Source organism: Carlito syrichta, unplaced genomic scaffold, assembly GCF_000164805.1.
Source record: "Carlito syrichta isolate Samal-C Ts95f unplaced genomic scaffold, Tarsius_syrichta-2.0.1 Scaffold308666, whole genome shotgun sequence".
Taxonomy (NCBI): Eukaryota; Metazoa; Chordata; class Mammalia; order Primates; family Tarsiidae; genus Carlito; species Carlito syrichta.
In genome coordinates, this window is record NW_007252762.1 from 125561 (window position 1) to 148199 (window position 22639).

The 22639-nt window shown below is 34.3% G+C and overlaps 1 protein-coding gene across 1 annotated transcript in view; it reads right to left on the reverse strand.

Moving 5' to 3' along the window:
• Window positions 1-1362: 1362 nt before the first annotated feature.
• The window catches only part of SMC2 (structural maintenance of chromosomes 2), a 44632-nt gene continuing 23355 nt past the window's right edge, over window positions 1363-22639 (reverse strand). Inside the window, exons 13-22 of the mRNA XM_021716285.1 lie at window positions 20933-21052; window positions 18082-18286; window positions 15911-16046; window positions 12775-12899; window positions 10865-11058; window positions 9138-9281; window positions 8179-8373; window positions 6128-6328; window positions 3994-4110; window positions 1363-1527 (exon numbers count right to left, since the gene is read on the reverse strand). Of these exons, the coding sequence (XP_021571960.1) occupies window positions 1363-1527; window positions 3994-4110; window positions 6128-6328; window positions 8179-8373; window positions 9138-9281; window positions 10865-11058; window positions 12775-12899; window positions 15911-16046; window positions 18082-18286; window positions 20933-21052 (1602 nt within the window). The remainder of the gene's footprint in view (window positions 1528-3993; window positions 4111-6127; window positions 6329-8178; window positions 8374-9137; window positions 9282-10864; window positions 11059-12774; window positions 12900-15910; window positions 16047-18081; window positions 18287-20932; window positions 21053-22639) is intronic.

Below are 22639 nucleotides of genomic sequence, written 5' to 3' on the forward strand. Positions count from 1 at the left end.
CAACAAATCTGAAAAATGCAGAGTCATTATTTCTTCAAGTATTTTTCCATCTTCCTCCTCTTCTCCTTTTGGAACTTCAACAACGTGTACATTAGGCAGATTCTCACAGGATACTGCAGCTTTTTTTTTGTTCCAGATTTTTATTTCTCAGGATATCTTAAACAGATTCTATTGCTACACCTTCAAGTTTACTTATCTTTCTTTTATAATGTCTAATCTGCTGTTATTTTCATTTAGCAAACTTTTCATTTCAGGCTTTTTTTTTAATCCTAGAACTTCCACTTGATTCTTTTTAATAGCTTCTGTTTCTCTCATATTTTATGTTTCCTTGTAATTCTTAAAAATAGTTAAAGTAACTTTTGTTTTGGAGTCAGCTTTTACTGTGTTGCCCAGGCTAGAGTACAGTGGCCTAATCATGGCTCACCCCAGCCCTGACCTCCTCAGCTCAGGCAATCTTTCTGCTTCAGCCTCCTGAGTAGCTGGGACTACAGGTGTGAGCCACCACGCCCAGCTAATTTTTTGTAGAGATGAGGTCTCGCTGTGTTACCCAGGCTGGCCTCAAACTTCTAGACTCAAGCAATTCTCCGTCCTTGGCCTCCCAAAGTGCTGGGATTACAGGCATGAGCCACCATGCCTAGCAATGTAACTTTTTAACTCACTCATTCCTTACTTTCATCGTCTTGTCATTTTTGAGTGCTCCTACTGATGATTTTTCTCTTGGTTAGAGTCACATTTTACGATTTTTGTATTGTAATTTTTATTACATGGGGAATGTGTATATTGTTTAGGATCTCAATTTTTTAAATTTTCCTTTAAAAAGCATGGGTTTTTGTTTTGACAAAGACTTAAGTAACTTGCAGATTACCTTAATCCCTTCAAGACCTGTTGTTAAGTTTCTAGGCTGTGCCTACCGCAGTCTTGATTTTCGAGACAGTACAGACCTAATGCCAAGGTGTAGCTCTCTGGCACCTCACAAAACTGTAATCTCTGTCTTAGAGATTAGTAGTCTCTGCTTTAGTGAGACTACTGAATTCAGTTTGGGTTTCCTTCTCTGCATCTGAAGTCCAGAAATTGACCCTAGAAGAAAGCCAAGGTGAATGCAGGGCTCAGCACTTGCTTCCTTTTGTCCTGGACTACTCATTTTCTAATATTAAAGAAATAGTTGCTTTTTCATATATTTTCTCTAGTTTTATAGTTGGTTTATCCAATCAAAATTTTTAGTCATATAAATTAGGCTCCTTAAACTGTACATGCAAAGGTTAGCTAAGCAAATCAAAATGGAAATAAAGTGGGGAGGTAATGAGATGATGGACTATAATAAAGTAAGAGGAATGAGAAATCAAAATATTGCAAAGTGATCACTCACCTCTGACCGCCACTAAGTTCAGTTAAGTTTTCTTTCCAGGTATTTCCTAAGGCAACCTTGAATTCCAGGCCATCCAAAACAGTTTGCCCTTCTGGTGGTGCAAGCATAGCATTAGCACCAGGCAAAAGAGTTGAAAAAATTGACCCAAAGTCTTTGTTCACCTGAATGTAAAAAAATATTAAAACATCAGAATGCTTTCCAAGAAGATTCAATGATGATATATGTACACACAACTTAGCAGGTCCATTTTGTTGTCTGTTACTCTAACTTGGGGGTTGGCAAACTATGTCCCATGTGACAAATCTGGCCATGCTCATTTGTTTACAAATTGTCTGTGGGGGTTAGTGCTACATCAGAATCAAGTAGTTGCAGTAGAGACCGGATGGCTCACAAAGCAAGAAGTATTTACTATCTGGCCTTTTACAAAAATAGTTTACTGAGCCCTGCTTTCATTCCCAAGAGTACTGGAAGGTATATCTCTAACTCCACTCCAAAGTTTTGATACTCTTGTAGATCATATTGCAAGAATCCTCGACACACACAACTGTATCACATAGGAGAATAAAACATAAAACAGTTGGAGAAGCAAACACAAAACAGAACTCTCTTGGGAATAAAATATTCTCTTATACAACTTTTTTTTTTCCCTGTTGATTGGTAGAGTAAGATGGGTTTATGGTTACTAGCTAAAGTCTTAAGATCAGGGTAAGGTCCAAGAGAAAAGGGGCCATAAAATCAAAGTATCAGATCTGTTCAAGGTGTTGAAGGATTTTTTTCTATATGCCTCATCTCATAGCCAAAGAGGTAAAGGTGTTAAGGGTCAGAAATAGGATAGGATCCCAAGAGAAAAGAAAGCTGTTTGGTCTGACCCCTTCTTGCCACAAGAAGAGGCAGTGATTTAGGGCCAAAATCCTAGCCTGTGATGGGGTAAATTTTGTGCACACACATTTGAAAGATGATTTGAGAATTTGGTCATCTGTCTTCAAAGACATGATCAATAATTTTAGTTAAGCAGTCAAACCTGAGAATGTTACACACACACACACACACACACACACACACACACACACACACGAGGATTTGGTGGCTAGAAATCTGCAAAGTCAAGTGCAGGTATACAAAATTCAAATATAAAGATACTTTCTAAAAAAATGAATACTTACAGTAACAAGGAAATCTCCTGGATACAAGTGCAGAGATCCTAAATTTAGACTTATTAAGGAACACATGTTTTAAGAGTAATCACATACCTGCTGAATAATATCCTACACAATGTAAGCAGGCTCTAGTTTTACCTGGAATAGATTTCCAGAGCTAGGTAATGCTCATGACAAATGGAGAAAGAATCACTGTTGTTTTGGGAGTGACCGAGGTAGCATAGTATTTATAAACACCCTAACTTCTTTTTCTTTTTCTTTTAGGCCAGGTTGTAGAATAGGCAACTCAATGCTACTAAGCCCTGAACACAACTATGGACCTGATGTAGAAATTCTTCCAAAAGAGAAAAAAATAAACTTATCAAGTTAATAGGAAGAATATCACCCTATACTATCTAGAAAAATGACTTATATTCATGGATTTATAAAAAGATGAAATAGAACTTTACAAGTCCAATGAGGCTAAAAAGGAAACAAACAAAATGCTTACAACCAAGTATGCTTGAAGCCAGAACAAAGAATATATTGCTGATAATAATAATACCTATCTTATTAGGTCATTGTGAAGATTAGATCAGAAAATTAATTTCAGAACAGTGACTAACATATAGTAAGCACTAAATAAATATTATTTGCTTTGGAAGACCTTGGAAGTTGAGGAACAGCATGATAAGTTTAAAGAACAGATTCTGATTTGCCCTAAATCCAGGAACCACTGGGCAAAAAAGGAAATAATACATCTCAGATACAGTGTTACATTGACATGGTGCACAAGAATAATGGTGTCAACTTTTTGTGTGCATTAAAAAAAGACAAATAGTACAGAAAAATGAAATACTGAAAATAAGCCTTAGAACAGAGAAAAACAAAGTGACTGAAAGAGATAACTGTACTGCCATTACTGAAAATAAAGTTCCTACAGAATTATAAAGAAAAACATAAAGGCAAGGTGCCCAACTGAGTCCCAGAAGGCACAGGTTTGCTAAGTGGCAAAAAGAACAGTGACTATGTTCTTTCAAATCTTTTAAGCAAGAGTCTTCCTAAAGTAAACATGGGAAAATTTATACATAAATGGCTAAGGAATTATCCTAGAGAAGACAGATAAATGAAACCAAAGAAGCAGAAGTAACAGTAAAGAAGCCTGAGATCTGCCAAAGATGACATCAAACAAAATCTGAATTAGGATTTTTGTTGAGTCCTGTAAAAGACAATAATACATTTAGCTCGTTTATTGTCTAATTCTTAAAGATACAAGAATGACAGCATCTACTAGTAGTGAAGTATAAAAATAGAAAAAAAAATTCATTTAAAAGTCTACAAGGTTTTAATTAAAATATAACATATGCCTCATTATTCATTAAACACAAATCAGTCATTTAAAATTTCTCATAGAGTATAAACCCACTGATGATATTATTCATCCTTGCCTCCTCATATAAAATAAAAGATAATATTTTGGAATCCACATACCTTTTGCCAGGCAATATTTAGGGCTTGATTTTTCTTCTGGTCAAGGTCTTCTATAGTTGTAAGAATTTTGGATTTGTCATTTTCTACAATTCTCTTTTTCTTCATCAAGTCATTATACTGTGAAATAAAAAGCATAGCTAATTGGAAAAATATAAAATAAAATCTCTATTTTCTAGAACTAAGTCAGAAATAAAGTGGTTTCATGATTTTTATATATAATTTCTATACTATTTATCATAAAGGTATAATACACTAAGACATAATGCAAAGTTAAATAAAATATATATGTATAAATAAAATTCAATTACTAAAATTGAGAATTTATAGGAGAAGGTCATGAAATATTTTGACTCCACAAACCCCTTATCTCCCTAATAGTCAAGACAACAACAAAAATAGTGTCATACGTGAATGCAAATAAAAGTAGCCCTGACTGCATTTTTCTTAAGGTCAGTCTTAGCTTTAACACAAATGAAATTCTAAGTCTTCATCATGATGTACAAGTCCTACTTAAGTTGGTCCTTATTTATCTTTTGATTAATGGCATCAGACTCCTCCCTAGGTTCTAGCCATAGGGTCTTTTTCAGTTCCTTGAACACAGTAAGCTCAATGTCTTATAACCCCTGCATTGTTCTTTCAGCCTGGAATGCTCTTTCTCTGTATTTGCTATAATGGGTACCTCAAGTTTTAGCTCAAATATAATCTCTTCAGAAAGGCCTTCCTTTGAAAAATGTTGTAGAGAGATAACTATACCATGAATAGCAGTGGGACTTTCTAAAATTCTTAACCCATTTTTCCTCAAAGTCTCACAATTGAAGGAGGTGTTGCATTCTCCTTTAACAACCCTAGCCAGTCCTATTATCTTCCTTGCTATCCCTCTCCTTTATGGCCGAGCTCCCAAAACCTCCTCTCCACAATGTTATCTTATTTCTTGCATGACTCCACGTACTTTCATATGTGGACAGATAAGATGTACAAACAAACAAAAAGATAAGACATACAAAAAAACAAAAGACTGATCAACAATAGTCTTTCCCCTCTGGTAAAGAGATGGAGGTTGATGAATTCTTTAAAAAAGAAAAAAATTAGACACAGTTCTCATTACTTAATGAAGTAAACAAATAAAAGTAACATGTTTCACCATGTTATATAGCTCAAATTACAAAACTTTCCTTCCATAAATATGCCACACACTGCAAAACTTTAATGTAGTACTGAAAACCAGCAGTAACATTGTATAAAGAGATCACAACACCAGCATTATTCACCTGTTTGATATTTAACATAATCTAGATCCTTCATGCATACTAATATCAACAATTTTAAAAAATTGTAGCAAAATTTCTACAAAGTTATTGAGCTCATAAACATCAGTTAATCATATCTCACATTAATTTTATTCTAACTCAAGAAAACTCAAACAGAATTTTTTAGAATTAAAGAAGGTATGGGGCATTAATATAAAGTTATTAAGATTGCTATTTCCTATGAAGCCCTCAAGAGTAGGGACTGCTTTCTCCTTTGGGTTTTTCTAGTGACAGGTCCTGCCAAGCACACCACTAGATAACATTAAAATTCCCTTCCTAACTCTAAAAATGTTGTCAGTGTGGGGGAGATGAATAATATTATCAAGTAATTAAGAGCATTAAAATCAAGATGGTTCTGGACTTACATATTAGTGAAACAGTGGTTACATATATAATAGTTATAGTCATTACTTATAAAATGGTCTCAGTGAACACTAGAGTCAAAAAGAAGTTATGGAGTGATTGGTAAGAAGGTAGACAATCAAGGCAAGTGAGAGAAAAGATAGAAATGTAAGTAATTAATAAGATCCAAATGTGTTTTTATTTGCATGAAGAATAAGAAAAGAGTAGAACATATTATCGGCAAAGAGCAAAAGCCAATGAAAAAGTCATTCAAGGTGTAAGAGAATGTAAAAACAACTAATAATGAAAAAGGATAAAACAATAAAAGAAAAAAATGAAAAGGGAGGAAAAGGAAAGCAGAAAGAAAACAAGTATCAAAGATATCAGCAAAGGGTTAGCTCTAATAACTGCATTCGGAGTCATGTAGAGATATCACTGCCAGTCATGTTCTACAGTGGCCAGATATTCAGAGGAAATTGACTTACTCGCTCTTCAGCTTCTGTCAGTACATTCATAGCTCTCATATTGACATTTCTTCCTAGTTTCTCCTTCATTTCTTGAAGCTTCTGAAGTCTCTGACCAGCTTCTTTTGGGTTATTAGTTTTGAAATCATAGGCACTATTGGGTTGGCCAAAGAGGTGTTTCTCTGCATTAATCCAGTCATGATCTTGCAACATTTTGGATACCTAGTCACATATGAAAACGGAAGGAGATCTATGATTGTTTACTAACCAACATTTATTAACCAGCTTCTTAAATATTTATTAATTTTAAATCAAATATTAGAGGAAAAATATTGACAGGAATGAGTATTTTCACCTGGAAGAAGCATAAACTATAGATACAAGAGACTGTAGAACAGAAGATCTTCCTATTACTTTAGAAGAAAAAGACACTCAGAGAAATTTTTACAAAGTATCTGCAAAACATCTTCATTACAGTAAAATGTAAGTCAGATGAGGCTTCATTAGATTTTACCAAATTCAATCTATTGTTTCAAAAACAATTTGTGAGAAGTTAAAATGCTTGTAATACTTAAGTCACAGATTTGGTAAAATCATGGAAGATTAATTCTCATTAATATCTAAAAATTTTCTCTCAGAATTTAAGAAAAAAACTGCCCTAAACATTACTCTGCTTCCATCCCATTTTGACAAAGACACAGTTGTAATACTTCATATAACACAACTGATTATAAAGTTGAAATTATAGTGCTTATAAGAAAACTTTCTTCTACTAAAATTGCTTAATATTCATTTTGACTAGCAGATTTCAATCCTTGTCAATTTGTTTACCTCTATTATTGCCACAGATATGGTCTCACCTCTAGGCCCCAAAGTAAAATTATCATTTACAGTCTATCTTTCCTGCTAACCTGCAGGAAAGCATTCTGTGTAGGTATTCCTCATCTTTATACTGTCGGTGCCTGTCATAATAGCTGATACTAGTAGGTATGCAACAGATTTTTGATAAACTGTGTTTTTCAAAGAATCCTTGACTTGGCAGCTCTACTTGCAAGTCTTTCGTTTTTACCTTCTCAACAGTAAATAACATCTCCTAGTAATCACCAATGCTAGCATTTTCAATTGCAGTACCAAAAAACTATTAGCAGTAACACTGACATTGGTAATATCTTAGCCAGTCCACTAACACTAAGCTACTAGGCTAATGGGAAATCAATAGTAATAAAATGGGAGATTATAATGTAGCCATAAAAAATGTTTTTTTAGTCAAGTTCATGTTCTTTCAGAGGGTAGGGAGATTGTCTTATATGTTCTTGATCTTTCTGAAGTTAAAAAGTTCATGTATTGTAAGGATGCTAAAAAAATTCTGCACATTAAAAAGACAACAAATGGTTACACACTCATAAGAAAATGTGATGGATGAATTATTAATACCACATGAATACAGTCTTTCAATCAAGCAATGAATTTCTGCAAAAGTATGTTTTCTCTTTCAAATACTCAAAGCCTCTGCAATACATAAAACAAAGAAATTTTAATAGTGATTAAACAACAGAAGGATAACCTCAAAAAGATAACTGTTTGGCAAAACCTCAGATTTTTGATAAAATTGCAAAAATTGACAACACTGACCCTCAGAAGGACATTTGCAAGCCAATTAAATCCTTTTACTAAAGTGTTTGTATATATGTATTTCTGTGAGTTCTTTAAATACAATTTGAAATAAGGCCAAGAATATATATTATTATTATTACCACTAATACATTCGAAATTACTTCTATCAACATTTGGGGGTTAAAATCAGTTATTTCCATCAGAAGCCATTAAACGTTTGGTAAATATATCTGTAGATGAGAACAAATATCTGAAATTAAATTTTAAAATAAAACATTTGTGCCATTTGTTGAAAATGAGCATTGTTAAAAGCATTTAACATAGTTGTAAGTTCAAAATTCTGTTAGACTATAGTTCTCCCATTTATACTAAGTTCTCCATTGAGCAGTTTATAAAAATTTTTCAGCAGTTCAGAAAAAAAACTTGATTACTAAGGATAAAAATGAACACAAACATGCCTTCGCAGCACCATCCTCAGCTTCCCGTTTATGTTTGGTAATGTTGTGGTCTAATTCCTTCATTTTAAGCTGAGATCCATTGTTTTGTTCCTTGTGTTTTGCCACTTCTGCACATTTAGCTTTAATTACACTGTCTTGGGCTGTTATCACTTCTTTTTGCTTGGTCACCTCTTCTTGAGCTTTATTTACTGACTCCTGAAACAAAAAATTAGAAAAAATATATAGTAAGGTAACATGTGAATATTTTTAGTTTATTAAAAGATTGTCAGCCGGGCTCGGTGGCTCAGCCTGTAATCCTGTGCCTTTGGAAGGCTGAGGTGAGTGGATTGACTGAGCCCGCGGGTTCGAGACCCACCTGGGCAGCGAGACCTCATCTCTACAATAAATCAAAAAATCAGCCGGGCGTGGTAGCGCATGCCTGTAATGCCAGGTACTTGGAAGGCTGAGGCGGAAGGATCGCCGGAGCCCAGCAGGTCGAGGCTGCGGTGGCCGGGAGCGGCCACTACACTCCAGTCTGGGCGACGGAGTGAGACTCCAACTCAAAAAAAAAAAGATTGTCTGATATAGACTCCTGGGCAATCTGGCAATGTGGTTACAGGCAGACGGTCACTTTAACGCTCTACACTTCCTAGCAATATTCAAAGGACTAATGAATTTGCATATAGGAGAAAACTTGAGTTACCACTAATAAAAATGGCTGGGGTACAATGTTCACATAGAAAATAAGAGTTTCTGCTGGATACAGAATAGATGGAATCAACTAGGTGGGAGAGAGACTACTGGAAGATAACCTATAAGATCCCAAAATTGGAAATTCTGGAACAGAAATCACCACTTTTGCCTCATGCTTTTATCACAAGAGTGAAAAGATCAAGAGCACTAAAGTCAAACATCTTAAGCCAGTATTTCATAAACAGATTAGCACTTTCAATCTCTCCAATTTGATAAATAATTCTTACCTTATTTTTAGCCACCTCATCTTCCATTACTTTAATCTGACCTTCATAGGATGTGATAGCTTCATTTACAGCGTCAAGTTGTTGTTTATAGGATGCATACTCTCTCTTGAGTTCTTCCAGTTCCAGAGTAATAGCTTCAACTTCCTATAGAAAATACAGTATCCAGGTATTCACACAGGTTATTAACTACTGAAAAATAGATATAAGGCAATTAAATTAATACTAATCTCATGCACATAAGACCCACAGCTTAGATACTACTCAACTACCAAAAGCACGTTATATATTAATAAAAAAAAACACATGGATAAAAAAAGTTTATTTTCTAATACTTAAATTTAAAAAAAAACGACAAATTAAATATATGTATACATTTTAGGGAAAATAATATAAAATTCTACCTACCAAATAATTAGTGGAGGTCGAGTTTTTTCTTTGAACAGAATTATTTAATGTACAAAAAAATTTCTCAATTTTATTCTTTCTCATTATAGCTTTTAGTTTATTAGAAAATACTTTGTGCAGTTACTTAATGATAGAATCTTAAGGTGTGTTAACAAAAAATGTGAGAAAAATATATTCAGATGCAACTGTATAGAACAGTGATTAAAAGAGCCTTTGCAAGCCGGGCTCCGGTGGCTCAGCCTGTAATCCCGCGCCTTTGGGAGGCTGAGGTGAGTGGATTGCCTGAGCCTGCGGGTTCGAGACCCGCCTGGGCAGCGAGACCTCATTTTTACAATAAATCAAAAAAAAAAAATCAGCTGGGTGTGTTAGCGCATGCCTGTAATTCCGGCTACTTGGAAGGCTGAGGTGGAAGGATCACCGGAGCCCAGCAGGTCGAGGCTGCGGTGGCCGGGAGCAGCCACTGCATCTCCAGTCTGGGCGACAGAGTGAGACTCCAACTCACAAAAAAAAAAAAAAAAAGAGCCTTTGCAGATAAAAACCTAGGTTCAAATTCCAGCTCTGGCATAATCTAAAAGATACAATAACATATTAACAGCCTACAAATAGCATTGTAAGTATAACATGCTCTGTCTTTGTTTTTTTTTTTTTTTTTTTGAGAAAGCAGGATTTATTAAGAGGACTGAAAAGCTCCCACAATGGAAGGGGACCTGAGAGGGTTGCCCCACGCTTTGTCTTACATCATTCTCTCACAGTGCACATTCACAGAGGTGGTTATCAAATAGAAATGTCAACTTGCTGAATCTCTGATCTAACATAGCTCCACAACAGCATACAATTCACTCCTGAAGAAAAGTTGTCTACTCCTGAAGGAAACATTTACCAAAAAGGCAACTTTGCTTTTTCCCTAAAATTAGCAAGTCAATGCATCTTATACTCACAACCACGTAACACTCAATTACAGAGTTTTCAGAGAAAACTACAGATTGAATATTCCTTATTTAAAGATTAAGATCAGAAGTATTTCAGATTTTTGAATATTTGCATTAAACTGACAGGTTGAGTATCCCAAATCTGAAATGCTTCAATGAGCATTTCCTTTGAACATCATGCTGGTACTTAAATTTTGTAGCATTTTGAATTTGAGATGCTCATCCTGTATATTTATTTGATTTGTTAAACGTGTAATCTGTTTTATAAAGAATATAACTTGCTTTTAGATTTTGGGATCAATTGTGATGAATAAGGCCAACTAATTATACCCTATTTACTTTAACTCTATGAGGATTTAAAAAGATTGGTTCCATTTCAATAAAAGTTATTACCTGCTGTTTTTCTTTCATTTTCTTGCTAGATGCATCTCCCTTTGTTTTGGCACAATCTAGTCTTTTCTGAGCATCCTTCAATTCTCTCTCTCTTTCAGCTTCTGCATTTTTCATTTTATTCTCCAATACTTCATATTTTTCTTCTGCTTTTTTTTGAATTTCTTTAGTGTTTTTTAAAGTCTCCTCACTTTCCTCTGCATCATAAAGTAGGCAAATGTGGTTATTTTAAGTAACAGATAAAGGCTTATAAACTTAACTTAATAGAAGAAATGGCCTGGAAAATTAGAGGCTAGAGTTTAAAACAAATAATTATTCCAATGATATTCTAGAATTGGTAAACTGAAACACAGATCCTACCTAAGAGCCATACCTGAATTATCTAAAATCTGTAAAGAAATAATCCCTTTGATATAAAATTGAGTAAAATAAACTTTATCTAACTATTCTGCTTTAAAAAGGTTTTGAAACAACTTACTAAAAATAAAAATCGCAGCTCATATTTTTAATATACCTGTATGCTTCCTAAAACAAGTACTGGCAGTATGACAATATTTTTCCTTAATTTTAGGTGCTAGAAAGTTTACAATTTCATAAACAAGCTTCCTGCATGTTCTTTACCTATTTACACATATTGAAGAAACTTCTCATTCAAGTAGACAATAACATAGAATATACGTAGGATACAGTATAAGAAAAACATCATCTCCAAATTAATGAAAGAAAAAATAAGAGAGCAAGACTGAACAAATATGTTGCTGTTACAACTGACATGCATTGTCAGTGTTAGGACCTATGTGCAAATATAATCCTAGAAGCCATGGCTGCACAATTTTTTGTACTACTTTTCATGCAGAATAAAAATGTTGGTGGTGAAATAGGTTTGTGGATATTGTCCTAAAGGAATAACAAAAATAAAAACTGCCACATCCAATTAAATTCTGATGAAAAAGTACAAGATAGCTTCTTAAAATTAAGGAGAGCTATAAAATGAATTAAACATTAAAAACTCTTCTACAACATAAATGCTAGCAACATATAATTAATAGACAAGTTCATAAGCCAAAAAGATATTTGCAATGCATATAACCTAGAAGAAATTTGAACTCTTAAGTATGAGAACGATGAGGAAAAAAACGAGCAATTCATGGGCAAAAGAAATAAACAGAAAATTCATATAAGTAGAAACTCAAAGGTTCAATGAACATATAAAGAAGACCAAAAATTTCATTAGCAATCAGGGAAATCCAAATTAAAATGCTAATAAATGCTACCTCTTCATAACCAACAGATTGGACAACTTTAAAAGTCTGGAAAGAAAAGGATATTATTTATTTATTTATTTATTTACTTACTTATTCATTTATTTTTTTGAGTTGGAGTCTCACTCTGTTGCCCATACTGGAGTGCAGTGGCAGCTCCTGGCCACTGCAGCCTCGACCTGCTGGGCTCCAGCAATCCTCCCGCCTCAGCCTTCCAAGTAGCTGGAACTACAGGCATGCGCTACCACGCCCGGCTAATTTTTTTGATTTATTGTAGAGATAAGGTCTTGCCAAGTTGCCCAGGCGGGTCTCGAACCTGCGGCCTCAGGCAATTCACTCACTTCGGCCTCCCAAAGCGCGGGATTACAGGCTGAGCCACCGAGCCCAGCCAAGAAAAGGATTTAGAGAAATGAAAACATTCATCTACCACTGGTGGAAATAAATATTGGTAAAAATGAACAGAACTATGGCAACATATAATAAAGATGAAGATGACCATACCTTAAGACCTAGAAATCCTGTACTTTGATTTGTCCTAAAGAAACACTCCCAAATGTGTCTTAAATATAACACACAGTCTTCTAAATACCTAAAGTAAGGTAAAGGATATGAATAAAAACAAAGATTAAGTATGAAACATCTTCAACCTACCAATGGTTTTTTTAAGGGCATCTAATTCTTCTTGTTGCTTGTGATATGAGCTTTGCTGGAGCTTAGTTTGTAATAAATCTGCCTCCTCAGTTTTCATCTCCCACTGCTGTTTTAGTTGGTGATACCTTACAAAAAGAGAAGTATATAATAAATAACTAAATTTTCTGGTATTTGAGACATACATTCAAACTTCAAGCTCTTACCTAAAATAAACTCACATGGCAATATAAGCTACTGGTTTCAGGAGCAGATTTGATAATTTTCAAGTTTCTGGGCATCAATTAATTCAGGTCTAAATTGGTAAGTGAAGGTAAACAACTCTAAATGACTGAAATCTGTAATAACGAAATAGTCTTAATTTCAGAAAACACTAAAATAATTTTTGAATAAATAAATCTCCTTAAAAATAATCCCTCCTGCAGACTCATCTAAAAGAAAACTCCACAACTACCCACCACAAAAAGAGACTATAACAATTACATAAGCCGGGCTTGGTGGCTCAGCCTGTAATCCTGCGCCTTTGGGAGGCTGAGGTGAGTGGATTGCCTGAGCCTGCGGGTTCGAGACCCGCCAGGGCAGCGAGACCTCATCTCTACAATAAAATAAAAAAATCAGCTGGGCGTGGTAGCGCACGCCTGTAATTCCGACTACTCGGAAGGCTGAGGCGGAAGGATCACCGGAGCCTAGCAGGTCGAGGCTGCGGTGGCCGGGAGCGGCCACTGCACTCCAGTCTGGGCGACCGAGTGAGACTCCAACTCAAAAACAAAAAAAACAATAAATAAATAAATAAATAAATAAAATAAAACAAAAAACAAACAAACAAAAAACAATAACATAAAATTAAAAAATTTGGTTATCTATATTTTAACCACCATTTTCGAATGTTAAAAATAATAACAATGTTACCTACATTTTGTAATGAGACTTATGTTTTAAGAAGAACAGTACTGAACTTAATCATTTGCAGTGCACTTGCATGAAAACCCTGTAATTGTATCGCAGTTCTTGCTGCTTAGTCATTTCTTAGAAGGTAGTTAGCTAAGTCAGTTGTAGTGAAATTTTAAGTAAATGTAAACTTAAGGTAAATGTATATATGAAGTTTGAGGAAAAAAGGACATAATACCTTGAGTATTTTTGTCTGAAACTGTATCTGACAATACTCAAAACAGTAATTTTAACTTCAAGATATTTTTAAAAGTATAGAAAATTAAAAGGATAGGTGCGTTACTTTCCTGATACAGTATGAAATGACTTTAGCCAGATCCGTCCATTCTAATATTTTTCAAAATCTATTTCCTTTCCTTGACCTCAGTGCCACCATTAGCCAACAAGTCAATTCTGTAGAATAAATGATCAGATACTTCTGAACAAAATTAATACGTCTAAGCCAAATGTGACTACAAACTCATCACCTTGCTGGTGCATCTGCATATCACAGAAAAATTCTGCTGTATTCTCACAGAAAAAAGTTCAGCCACTCTATGACTAACTTAAAAAAGGTAAAATGCAGGCTTTATATATTTACAATGTTTGAAAATAAGCATTTTGATGCAATTTATATATTTGAGTAGCCATAATCTGACTGATTATGAAAATTCCTTCAGGGTATAGTGTCCCAAAAAAATCTTGATGCCATTTTACACCTTGATAACTTCAAAAGTTGAATGTTAATAACTTACTTCCCCAAAAGTATTTCAAAGTTTATTTAGACTTTTAATATTTTATTCAGTACTGTAAATTCTGAATAAATTATCTTACTAGTCCCTTTATATGTGCAGAGGAACTGAAAAAATTACAATTAAATGTCCAAATAATACATTCCATATGTTTGTAACACTTTTAACTCCCAAAGCCAGTTCACTCACGTCTTCCACATGTTTACTAAACTAAAGTTCTCAGTGAGGTTTTTCTTGGGCACCCAATCTAAAATTTCAGTACATCTTTGCTCCAGACAGTTCATATCTTCTTTTCTAATTAACTTTTTCCTTCTTAGAACTAGCTTACATGTTTTACTAATTTATCTTTCTCTAATTTCTATTTTCCCAACTATATAAAACTAGGTGAAGGCAGAGATATTTATCTATCTGATTCACTGCTGTATCCCCAGCTCCTAGAAGCGTACTTGGCACAAAGGAGGCACTCAATAAATATTTGAGTGAATAATGCTGAATGACAAAAAGAGGTTACATTAAGTAGCATGATCTCAATTTTGAAAAATTAAAATAATAACCGTATTATACACAAACAGAGGTAATGTTGAAAAGCATGCATGCCTAACTCTATCTACACCCACACAGAAGAAACAATGTAAGGAAGCACTAAAATGTTAGTGCTGACATTCTGACATTAACTTGTTTACCTCCTTGTTAGGCCACCTAGCAGATTGTCAATTCCTGTAAGGCAGTCACAGTATCATTAAATTAAGTGCAAACACTCAGTCAATGCTATACTACATATTTTCAAATCAAGAACTTAAGTATTCTTTGGTATGACACTCAAGTATCTAAGGGTTTCCCAAGCAACGCAGAATAATAGTGTGTATATCAGTAAGGAGATGTGAAGGCCAGGCTCAGTGGCTCAGTCTGTAATCCCAGCACTTTGGGAGGCCGAGGTGAGTGGATTGTCTGAGCCCACAGGTTCCAGACCAGCCTAGGCAACTTGGTGATAATAAAAAAAAAAAAAAAAAAAAAAAAAAATTGGCCGGGCATGGTAGCACATGCCTACAGTTCTGGCCACTTGGAAAACTGAGGTGGAAGGCTCAATGGAGGGTGGCAGTGAGCATGCCACGGCATTCCAGCCTGGGTGATGGAGTCTCCAACTCAAAAAAAAAGAGATGTGAATATAAGACTAATTTTTTTTCTTTTGCTTAAATTGATTTTGCTAATTTCATGTAAAAATGACATTACTCCTATAAGAAAAAAAGTAAATAACTAGTAATTCATCAACTCATAATATAATTAATACTTTAAATAAAACCAAGAATACTACTTAAAAAAAATCAAAAGTTGTATTTCTTTAAATAAAGGTAAATGTCCTACCATTTTCTACCATGCAAAAATCTTCAATTCAAAAAATATAAAAAGCAAGAATTTAAATATTCTCTGGTAAATACAGCTTAATCTAACAGAAGTCTTACTTTTCAGCAGTGTTTTTAAGACCTGCTAATTCCTCCTCTAGAGCCCGTAGTTCGTTCTCTTTGATTCTCAGTTCATCCTGAACATCTTTGAGTTCTTGAAACTTGGTTAAAATAGAAGCTGCCTGGGATCGAGCACCTGATAGAGGCAAATTAAAACAGTCCTTGCACATTAAACATGTATACATTAAACGATATAAAGTCTTCTAAGAGAATTATACTGGAAATGATTCAACAACAAATCTTTCAGTGAGCTTATAAAGCTACAGAATTCATTTCCTCATCACCCGAACCTTAGGACATATGGAATTGATAATAAATACATCCAAGTGGATTATTTATTCAAAATAACCACTGCCCTATCTGCTGGGCTCATCCCTTGAAGTCCCATTTTCCACCTTCATGACACTGGACTCAGTCATGTGATTGGCTTTTTCCAGTGAAATGGGAAATGTGCCTCTTTTGAAAGTAAGCTTTGGAGGCAGCACATAATTCACCATTTGCTTTCCTCTGCCATTAAAAAAGCATAGTTCAAGGAACTATTTCTACTTCAGATTGAGTATCAAAATGAGAACAATGGAGCGGTGAGGCAACTGATCTGCAGTAAATGTAGTATGGCTATGGAATAAATTTGTTGTAAGCTACTAAAGATTTGGGGGCTGTTTGTTATCACATCATAAACTGACCTAAGCTCTAATATAGGAGAGCAAGCAGTAAAAAATGACTTCACATTATAAGCAACTGTAATTGTCTGGCAGAGACAGAATGAAATATTAGGCTGACAAGGAAAGGTGTGATTGAAGAATGCCAAGAGCTGTTAGAAATGCTGTTTGGATTACTTTGTTAATAAGATACAGGGTTACATATTTTCTATCCCTTAAGCAGAAACTTCAAGAACATTTAAATCAATACAATGTAAAAATTTCTTCTGTTATAAATATTTAAAAATGTTAAGTCTCTCTTTATCTTCCATTTGCAGACACTAGTCATTTTATTGTGTACTGGGAAACCTGACACTTGATCATAGAATTCACTGAGTTTGCTATTGTTTTCTTGACCTAGAAAGTCAATAAGTTACCTGAACTCTCAAGAGGTTTTCTACAATCTACTGGGTTAAAACTCTGAAATCAGACATCCTGGATTTAAATTCCGACCTGTCACTTAGGAATGAGTTATTTAACCATACTCTATACCTTTATTTCTGTAACTGTACATTGAGTATAATAGCAATATGCCTTACCTCATAGCTGTTATTATGGGTTAATTATTTAAAGTCCATAGAATAGGGCTTTATAGACTGATAGAAATGTTTTATGTCTGCATTGTTTACCCATTAACCATTTATGGGAACTGAGCCCTTGAAATGGGACTAGTTTAACTGAGAAAACTACTTTAATTTTATTTTATATAACGTCAAGAGCCACATGTGGCTAGTGGCTACTGTATTAGACAACAAAGTCTTACAACACCATCTGGTATATAGTAAGTACTATTTAGCATTCATTATAATATCACTTGGCACAGATCTAGAAACTCAGTGGAGCAAATACTAGAACTAAAAGAATATGATCACTGTCTAAGAATTCCTTTAAGGCATTAAGGTATCATTTCAAGGGCAGATTTAATTTTTTAGTTTATTTTTGACAGGAGCAGTGGCAGCACTGGCATACACACAAACTAGAAGTTAACATGTTTTTTGAAGAAGTGAGTAGTTAGGTTAAAAAGTACTTAAAAAGATGTCATTTCCCAGTGTCTACAATATCCTGACAGGGCAAAAAGCAAGAATATCCAGCATTAATGTTCTATGACTGGAATATCTTCATAGGGCAAGGAGTAAGAATAAACAAATGTATTTAAGATGAATAAAAGGATTGATTAATAGACTGTGAGATCCTTGAGCGCTATAACATTATATAACTTCTCAAATATTATTAAGTACCTGTCACATGGTTGGTATTCAAAAGCTGAACTATATCCTAAAATTTTTACATTAAGGCTTTGGAAATAAGTATTTAATCTTAAGTATAAAACCTGGGTACTAGTCCTGGTTCTAACCAAACACTGCTAATAAAGCTCTGAATTAAGTCATCTCAACCCTACCATTTCTTAATTAAAAAAAGGTCCATTCCAATTTGCCACACAAAATTGTGAGAATACAAGGCTATAAAACTTACCTCCACTCAATGTCCCATGAGGATCAAATACATCACCTCCCAGAGTTACAGTTCTAGTCATTATCCTTTTATCAAAGGCCACTTTTTTGGCATTATCCATATTATCACAAACAAACGTTGTTCCAAAGACAAATTCCATTGCTTTCTGAAGTTCTGGTTTATATTCAATCAGGGAAAGAGCCACATGAACATTATTAGGGCCAACCTGTGGGACAACAGATATGCCATAGTTCACACCACTTCCTTTTCTTTCAAATATTATTTTATAACCCAGTATAACAGAAATTTAATTAATACTTAACATTAAAATTATTTTTGAACTTTCTAAAAAGCTATGTAAAACTTAGTTTCAGGAAACTAAGTTTCAGGAAAAAAACTGCAGGCTTAAATACTGAGAGATCTATTGCTAAGTACCAGGCACTATGAGAGTTTCTATCAAGAAGGAGCCAGTATCAAGTTTTTAAATCCAAAACGAACTCTTTGGACACAACTTTCTTAATTAAAGTACAGTACAGGTTGAGTATTCCTTATCCTAAATGCTTGGAACAATAAGTGTTTCAGATTCTGGATTTTGGAATATTTGCATTATGCCAGTCAACCATTTCAAATGCAAAATCCAACATGCTGTAATAAGCATTTCCTTTGAAAGTCATGTCGGCACTCAAGAAGTTTTAAAATTCTTTAGCAATTTTGGATTTGGGATGGTCAATCTGTACAGGTAAAACAAAAACCATTTTCTATTTTCTTAACTGGAACCTAGTTTACTGGTATGGGTGCTCATGTAAAGATACGATAAAGCTATAATATTAATAAAGAGGATGAATTTTTATTTCATTTTGTTGTTTTAATCAGACTTTGTATCTCGAAGTATCATGATTGTGTGGTATATCTTTGTTCTCAACTTCAGTATAGGGACATTTATCCCCACTTAAGAATCACAACCCCTTGAAAAAATGAGTATTCCCATCAAATCCTCAATGTTTTGTTTTGAATTCTATGTTGCTTGCTGTAGTGTTAAGATAAGTACTGTTTCAGAGTGGGGAGAGATGGGCTATATAGTATGAGAAATGCCATTATGGATCAGGCCACATCCACCTTCCAGGTGGCAAAGTAAAGTTGCTTTCCATAACAAAGACTTCAAAGATCTAGTCTTTTGCCTCAAATACCCTTATCTTTCCAATAATAATCTGCCATGCTTTTCTCATTTATTACTTAATTGATTACTTAATCAATTTTTTCTTTAGTTCTGCTTTATGCTCAGTGATCTTTGTGCTCAGTCCACCTCCATCATCTTGTTCCATAAAAGTCCACCGACTTTCTTGACATTTATGAAGTTTGCTACGGGCATATCAAGCCTTAAATAATATTTCTTCTGCTTTTTACCCCTAATCCAAAATGCTCCAATGAGTATATCATCTGAATCCCATGTTGAAGCTCAAAAGTTTAGAATTTAGGAAAACTCTGGATTTCATATTTTCAGATTTGGGATGCTTAACCTGTAAATTCCCAGATCAACATGATTACACAAAATGTTTTGTTTAACTTATTAGTGCTTTAGTTGTTTTACACTAAATATTTTTTCATTCAAATTAAACATGCTACAGCAGCCACCTGCCAGTTACAGAAACAAAAAATAATAAGTAAAAACAAAAAACAAACCAAAACTTAGTCTTCTACCTTGATCCAACTGCCTTTTCTTAGTTGTTGTTTATAAAGTCTACCTCTACTCATCTTTTTTTTTTTTTTCTTCTTTAAACTAAGCATCCCTTTTGGAGCTTAGTAGCAGCAGTAGCAGCAGAAATCAAAATGAAGGCAGCATTATATAAAACATACTCAGTATTGTTCCTTGACATCTCAGCTACCATTAAACTGGTCTGGCTAGGGGACTTAACTGAGTGAAAGTACTTTTGCTATTTCTTCAAATTCCAATTTACTTCTAACACTGGGACTTGACCTATGGCTAAATTAATTTCTTGAGCCTTCTTGACCTAAAGGTGATTTTTCAAGTCGTTGAAGTACCAACCCAAAACACTACCTTTCAATTACTCTGCACTCATCCTCCCTCTCCTGATACATACCAACACAACTGTATTTTGAAATTATTTTCATTGAAATCTCAAAGACATTGTATATCCAATTAGTTACACATATATTTCTAGGTTTCAAAGAATGACCTTTTCAACTTATAAACATTTGGAATGCCTGCTCAATTACAAACTAATATTGCTGCTGATGTGTTAATTGGCTTCATGTGTTTGCCCAGTATTATACAACCATAGCAGCTTTTTCATTGTATTTCCTGTATTCATTTAGTTTTTTATTAGCAAGCATACTATTTTAGATTCACTTCAGCAGATGACTAGGATCCTGGTCACCTTCTAGATATACTTTGAACAGCAATCTAGAAGAACTCTAATAAAAAGCATCACTGCAATACTCTTAAATTCTTCCATCATGGTTGCCATTGTAGGCAGTTGAAGTATGCCACACACACACACACACACACACACACGCACACACACACACGCACGCACACACAGAAATTCTGGATATTTATAAGTTCAGTTCTAACGAGTAAGAAATCAGTGGTACAATTTTTTCTACCATTTCATAGTCATGTGAATTGACCTACAGTTTAAAGAATACACTCCAAAATATCAAAGGGAGTTCTAGTTTTCCAAAATTTCTATTCTCCATCTAATTGCACAAGAGGCAACCCTATATTTTTATCTTAATTTAAAAAATAACAAAAACAATTGGTTCTGCATATAATTAAGTCCTCCCAGTTATGTCTTCTAACTTTTAAAAAGAAGACAAAATTAACACGTAAATAAAACAAAGTAAGACTTACAAGTTTCTGAGCAACGCTGAGAGTTTCTGGAGCAATACATTTGGCTGAAATCTTATTGAGTGGAATTATAGTGTACCGACGCTTCAATTCCCCCCTTTCTAGTAGTTTTTTACCAGTAACCTAAGACAAACATTTGAAATTAGAAAAATAAGTATATTGACAATAAAAGAACACATTAACATGGAAAGAGTAAAAATTTAGGAAACCATAATCAAATAAATTTTTAGTGCCTTCTATACCAAACAATCAAAAGTTTAAGTTATATATATAATAAAATATTTACCCTTAAAAAATGAGATGTTGCCATTTGCAACAACACAAATGAACCTGGAGGATATTGTGCTAAACGACTTAAGACAGAGGGGAAAAATGTACAACCTTACTTCTATACACTATCTAAAAAAAAAAAAAAAAAAGTTGAATAAAGAGAAACAAGAACAGTGGTACCAGGGGTGGGGTTAGGAAGAAAACAAGTAGAAGTATATCATAGGTCAAAGGGTATAAATATGCAATTAGGCAGGATGACTAAATCTACCTATTTGAGACATAACATACAGCACGAAGACTACATACAGTTAATAATATTGCATTATATACTAAAAATTTCCTATGAGAATAGAGTTTAGGTGTTCTTGCAACATGCAAAAATGTTAACTATGGAAGGTGATGAATATTTTGCTATTTTTGACTGTAGTAATCATTTCACTATACATATGTATCAAAACATATTATACACCTTAAATATATACAATAAATTAGAAAACAGTACAGAAGTACATTCAAAAACGATCATGTAGTATAATGCACTTAACAAACATCTACAGAACACTTTACCCAGCTACAGAGTATACATTCTATTCATCAGCCCATGGAACATACTCCCAGATTGATCACATTCTTGGACATAAACATGAAAAAATTTCAACAAAAAAATCTAAATAAAAAACCATGCATCTCCTCAGATCACAACAGAATAAAAATAAGCATCGCCACCAACAAGATTCCCCCAAAACACACAAAGACATGGACAATAAACAACATGCTGCTGAATGACTTCTGAGTCAACATGGAAATCAAGACAGAAAAAGATTCTAGGAATGCAACTGACTTTTGTATTTATTTTATATTCTGAGACTTTGCCAGAGTCCTTTATCAATGCAAGGAGCTTTCTGACAGATTCTCTTGGATTTTCGAGGTATGGACTCATGTCATCTACAAAGAGGGACAATTTAACTTCCTCTTTTCCTATTTGGACACTGATTTCCTTATCTTGTCTGGTTGCTCTAGCTAGGACTTCCAATACAATGTTGAACAGGAGGGGCAAGAGTGGGCATTCTTGTCTTGTTCTGGTTTTCAGGGGAAATGGTGCCATTTTGTCTGTTAAGCAGTATGTTGGATGTGGGTTTCTCATAGACGGCTCTTACTATTTTGCCAACTGTATATCTGACAAAGGCCTAACATCTAGGAGCTGCAAGGAACTCAAACGTGCTGAAAAAGAAAAAAACAAGCAACCAGATTACAAAGTGGGCAAAAGATATGAATAGACACTTCTCAAAAGAATATGAGCAGCCAACAGATACATGAAAAAATGCTCAGCCTCACTAGTCATCAAATAAATGCAAATTAAAACCACACTGAGATATCACCTAATTCCAGTCAGGATGGTATTCATCAATAACTCAAAAAACAACAAATAATGTAGAGGAT